Source organism: Chelon labrosus, assembly GCF_963514085.1.
Source record: "Chelon labrosus genome assembly, chromosome: 23".
Lineage (NCBI taxonomy): Eukaryota > Metazoa > Chordata > Actinopteri > Mugiliformes > Mugilidae > Chelon > Chelon labrosus.
In genome coordinates, this window is record NC_140356.1 from 16,938,755 (window position 1) to 16,944,820 (window position 6,066).

The window sequence follows — 6,066 nt, forward strand, 5'->3', positions numbered from 1 at the left end:
AAATTAATGAGCACGATCTGAGTGTAGGAATGGATTGAATGCAGTGAGGAAAAGAAAAAAATGTGAACGGACCGGTCGGGTACATATTCTTGGAATCACAGTAATTACTGAATCCTCATTCATTTTTTATGTGCCTCAGAAAATTACAGCGGAGCTTATTACATTCATCGGCTGCCCATAGTTTGGACTCATTAGGATCTCTGTGAATGTGCAAATGACCCTGCCTCACACGGTCCCTTTATTGGGTCAATTAAGGCCAAAAACACATGGTGTTTATTTCGCAATTTAAAAAAAGAAAAGGTGATTGCCTCCCGCCTCCTCGTCGGTTTTACCCCCTCGCGCACAGACCGAGACTCTGCTCTCCTCCAATCTGGTTCTGATTGTAATTTGGAGAACGTAAACAAGTCAGGAGGAGTGGCATCACGTCATATAAATGAAAGCGATGGGTGGTTCGCTGTTTTCACACACACACGTTCTACCTGATTGCCAGAGAGTGGATGAGGACGGGCGAAGACGGCCACTTAAGTGGCTCTCGAGGTGGCATTCGGACAGATGACAATGAGGCTCTCTAATGGGGAAGGTTAACTGAATGATGTAAACACTCAGGACTCTGATGACCATGTTTCCTAACTACTGCAGCCGCTCGCCCATTAATCAGCCATTTGTATTCATCCTATTCGAAATAACTGCGCGTTTGTAAAGGGTCGTTTTAGTGTCTTTTAGCTCTTTTTTTCGGGGGTTCTCACTCTTTTATCAGCTTCATTAAGTTAAGCCTCATCTGCATATAAAGTGGCTCATCGCTTTGTAGCTGACAGTTGGTCGCTGGTGGACGTTCAAGACTCTGGTTGACCCTTTGGGTGTATTTCCCACCTCAAGTGTCTCAAAAGTAAGCGCAGTCAACACCAACGCCGCTTAATCTGGGTTCACCCAACGCTCCATGGTGAATTTGGTGGTAGGAACCAAAATTGACGTTAGTTCCCCATGTTTCCCAGTTATTTTTCATCACCTGATGTTCATTGCTACAACTCACAGATTTTTTATTGACATTCAGTCGTCTCTTGTGGCCACAGTGTTGCAAGAATATGTGAATATCGGTATTGACAGCTTGTTTCACAGACCCTAAAGTGGCAAAGACTTGGGAACGCCTACGGATACTATACGAGGAAGTGGAAAACATTTGCTTGTCGCCACGTATCTGCATATAAAGTGGCTAATTGCTTTGTAGCTGACAGTTGGTCGCAAGTGGACGTTCAAGGCTCTGGTTGACCCTTTGGGCGTATTTCCAACCTCCAATGTTGCAGAGTGAAACCAACGTTTACACAGTCAACGCCAACGCCTGTCCATCTGGATTCACCCAATGCTCCATGGTTAATTTGGTGGTAGGAACCAAAGTTGGTTCCCGCCTATTTCAGATCACCTAAGGTTTTCCTATCATTGCCACATTCTCTTGTGACTGAATTGCTGCAAGGTCATATGAATATCGGTATTGACAGCTTGTTCCACAGCCCCCCAAAGTGAAGCAAAGTAAACTTCTTCACCTTCAATCGTTTTTTCTTTTCTTGCAGATCCATACGTGAAGATCCACCTGATGCAGAACGGCAAGAGGCTGAAGAAGAAGAAGACGACAATCAAGAAGAACACCCTCAACCCTTACTACAACGAGTCCTTTAGCTTTGAAGTCCCGTTCGAACAAATCCAGGTACATTTTTGACCCGTTTCCAACAACCCGGTCCCTGAAAAGGCATTGTAGGGACACAAACAGGCAGCAAACATTGGGTTGCATATAAGCAATTGATAAGTGGGAGCTCATTTACCAAATAATCAGTTTAGAGGCTTTTCATCATAACAGTATAATCAAAGGCACTTCAGTTTAAATCGGCCTCGGTTTTTCAATTTGACAAGGCAATTGCTCAGTGGATGTGACTCTCTGCACTTTGCTATTGCCTGTAGCATGTTGCTCAGTACTATTTGTAGCGTGTCCTACCATCATTACCAAGCACACAATCGTTTAGATGAACTAGGTCCAGTATGCACAGCGGTAGTCACAGATGCTTTAACGGGAGCTTTAGCAGCGAATCAGGATACGTAAAAGAAAAAGTAAATAATGAGTCCTTATCTCGAAGAATTATGAAGAAAAAGATAAAGAATGCAGAAACGGTGCCAGGAAAGGAATAGCAACAAACAAGATTATCTCCTCAGGCAAGACGGTAATTGAGGCAAATTGATTAGGCCTGTCACAGCTCACAAAACACAGGTTTGGTACCACGAGCCTCGGAATCAATTTAAACAGGGCTGATCCCAATCAATCCCATCCCAATCCAAGCCCTTACTTAATGCTGCAGATGCCAGTAACGTTGGCTCAATCTACATATTTATCGCCAGCGAGGACGGCTGAACACCAAATAACGGGCTGCATCATGAAGTGGTCATTGATTGGGTTCATTGAACGCTCGTGAAAACCCATGAAAGCATTAAATATACTTTAAAGACCTAATTTGAGTGTGACGAATCAGTCGAACACCGGCGACCAAGACCCTGGTGTAAATGTTAAACTAATGAACTGTTCAAACATCCTGACAGCTCTTTAGGCCTCTGGCTGATTCGCGTCTGATGTTAAATGAAGACGCTCGGAGCGGTGCTGGCTCTTAATTACACACTTGCTCCCTCCGTATTACCTCTGTCTGCTGTTTTAGGGAAAACAGTTTAATTTGTTAATCGATTTTTCAGGCTCATTTTTTTTTTTTTTTTAAACATTTACAGCTAATTACACTAGAAAGCTGCAAATTAGATGCTGGGTTTGAGTTTATCTTGACCCTGGGACTTTTTGAGGCACTAATCGAAATATTTTAATTGTCTCCCAGATTGTGTGGGAATTGCAAACCGTAATTGTTCCAGTTTGTAACACTGACAGAAGGTTAGTTATTGACTGATGCACAGCCTCCTCTGCACTCGGTGACACCATCTAGATTGTTTTGCTTTCTTATAGAGGCTTATATAGCTTTTTAGAGTCTATATAGTTGGCTATTTTATGAAAACTAAAACGTACACCACTTAATTTATGCAGCTTTAAATGTAAATGCAAATAGAAGAGCGATGGAATAATAAAATACTGGCTTTAAAGGATATTGAAAGTGTTCTGACCAGTTTTGCCCTCAAGATAAATATTTAAAACATAGATTTTAAAGAAAAAAGTCATGGATTATTTTGAAATTAATGAGTTTGAGTTAATTTAGGATCCGGATGTGGTTAGCATAAATTAGCATGAAGACTGGAAGCAGGTCAATACCTCAAAGGCTCAGCAATTAGCACAAAAATGCAGTTTTAGATTTGAGTTACGTGTCGTGAATGTTTCTTGAGGAAGAACACAGCTGAGTGCAGAAACTCAGAGTCTTATTATTACAATAAGTTTGCCAGGTTTTATATTATTTAGCATGTTGACTCATATATCTGCGGTGAACACATCTGGAAACCTTTACCTGGATGCTAAACAAAGGTAAATGTGCTCTGAAGGTGAACCGTCTCTTTAAAAACCAGCTAACCCCAACTCGCCATGATAAGCGTTTCATTACATGGCTCTGTTAGAACAGGGGCCCTGAGCTCTTGCAGGTGGCCCCGTCTCAGCGTGTCCAGCGTGGATCGAAACCTAATCAGGACGCTTTGTGCGCTAATTCATAGTCCCTGCCAGAGATGGACGCCCGGGTCCCTCCTCCTCGCAGCGTCCTCTTTGAATAAACACAACGCACCAAGGCTGAGTCTTCGGCCTCTGAGTAATCAAACGTTCTGCTGGGTTTGGCTCGGAAATATAACCGAGGTCTGGTCTGAATGTTGGTAACTGTTAGTCAACACTAGCATCTGAAAGATCGCCTCGTTTCCTGCACTACTGTGGTATTTAAAGAAAGGAGCGTACATGTTTCTGCTCCACTACATATTCACTTATAAATATACTGTATGCACACTTTTCAATCGTTCTCAGCTTCTCTCGCCTTCAAGACTGCATGAGTTTTACAATTCTGGTTTGTTTTGAATAAACAGAAGAATGAGAACAGTAATCACAGCTCGTAAAGACAGATGTGGAGAAAGACTTATAAGAGCATTAACATTGCTGCCTTGACTTTCAGGAAGGATCCATAGCCCTGATGTTATGTTTGCTTTCAGAGAGAAAACTATATATTTCAACCCAAACTGTAATTTTTCACTAAACAAAAAAGGAAACCTGGTGTTCACGCTGCAAACTAACTCTTTGCAGTTGGGCTTGAACCTTATATTCTAACTGGGCTCCGCTCGACATCTTTGTTTAGTGTTGGAGTGCGATTGCTGTGCTCAAACCAGCCCAAACAAACCGACCAGAGGGTTGAACGTTCCAGATTGGAAAGGTGTCAAAGCACCCTGAGTTAGTTAAGTTCAGACAGGACATGTACCCCATGTTCCCTCCTGAACTGACAACTAAAAGAGAATTTCCCAAACAACAAAACTAGAGTTAGTCAATGTTAGGGCAAAGACTGACTTTAATAAGACATTAGATCATGATTCAGAATAGATTTAAAGTGAACGATGAAGCAAGTGTGGCTTTAAGGAGATGCAGACAACGCCTATGTGCCAACGACACCTCCATTTACCTGTTTGCTACCCCCCCCCCCCCCCCCCCTTTTCCCCTTCTGCAGAAAGTGCAAGTTGTTATAACTGTTCTGGACTATGACAAGATCGGCAAGAACGATGCCATCGGCAAAGTCTTTGTGGGCCTCAACAGCTCGGGGACGGAGCTGCGCCACTGGTCCGACATGCTGGCCAACCCCAGGAGACCCATCGCCCAGTGGCACGTCCTGAAGCCCGAGGAGGAGGTGGACGCTCAGCTCTCCACCAAGAAATAGGCAGGGCCCTTTCAGTACCTGCCTTGTAGTACTCTTTAGCCAGTATGTGTAAATACCTCAGTGATATATGGGTCCATCCATGTAAACCCCCCCACTCCCTTTTACCTGATCTCCCCCGGCTTTAGCGCTCCTAATTTCACACAGTCCTACGTGTTCCCGTTCTTCTTCACTCTATCAGGTTCTGCTTTCTCTTTTATTCGTTTATTTTTTTAGTTCCTCTCCGAGTCTTTCATTTCCATCCACAAGCCCCTCAAACGCCCCGACCAAATGCCCCCTTCTTTTAAGCAATATGATCTGTATAGATAGCGCATGACTGAAAGAATTTATTGTACCACAAGTTGTATATATAAGTATGCAGACAAAAATGATTTCTAGTTTATGTGTTTGTATGTTGTTACCCGTTTCCTAATCTGTGTATATCTCGATGTTTTTAATAAGATGTTCTATTTTAAATTATGTAAATGCAGATATAGAGGAAAGCCAATATTATATATCCCAGGATTTAAAAATTCTACCTTATTACCTTATTGCATTCCAGAAAACAAAACAAAGGATTTCCAACCTGCAAGACACTAGTGGAAATATATTCACGTTGTAAAGGACGATGTCTGGCTTTAAGTTCAGAGAGGAAAGACAAACAGATGAATATATTCACACAAAACTCCAAAACATAAGGCCATTAACTACTATGGTTCTGTGGGGAAAAAATGCTACTAATAATTATGCTGCTGGAAATTATACAAGCACATGATTTCTTACGACTTTTTGTACTTATTTCTCAATCAGAGGACCTATGTGTTTAAGCTTGACGCAGAAACAGTAGTCACTGCAAACCAGTTTCATTTCTCCATATTTGGCAGGTTAAGTGAAATAGGTCCTCCTCTTACTGTCCACTTCTACTGGCTCGTTTTCTTTTCCAAAAAAAAAAAAGATAGATAAATGGAAAATCTTGCCTCCGAAATCAACAAAAAAAACCCACGTTTAAACTAATAAAAGCACCAAGCTGTAGCCATCGTGTCCTTAAACTCGTTTAACAAGATTTTGTTAACTGCTTACTTTAAACAGCCTTGTCGTTTTTTGGAAGTAAATCGCGTTCAGGCCGGAGTCCGAGTTTAAAAAAAAAAAAATAAAAAACAGAAAAAAAGGAGTCGCGGCTCTGGTTTCAAGAGGACTATTTTTTAGAGCAATTCAGCATCTT

The 6,066-nt window shown here is 41.9% G+C and overlaps 1 protein-coding gene across 1 annotated transcript in view; it reads left to right on the top strand.

Moving 5' to 3' along the window:
- Positions 1-5,166, top strand: part of syt1a (synaptotagmin Ia) — a gene marked incomplete at its 5' end in the record, with an annotated part of 44,884 nt that extends 39,718 nt beyond the window's left edge. Inside the window, 2 exons of the mRNA XM_084573084.1 lie at positions 1,566-1,699; positions 4,662-5,166. Coding sequence (XP_084429210.1) covers positions 1,566-1,699; positions 4,662-4,868 — 341 coding nt within the window. The 3' untranslated portion in view covers positions 4,869-5,166. The remainder of the gene's footprint in view (positions 1-1,565; positions 1,700-4,661) is intronic.
- Between the last annotated feature and the right edge of the window lie 900 nt (positions 5,167-6,066).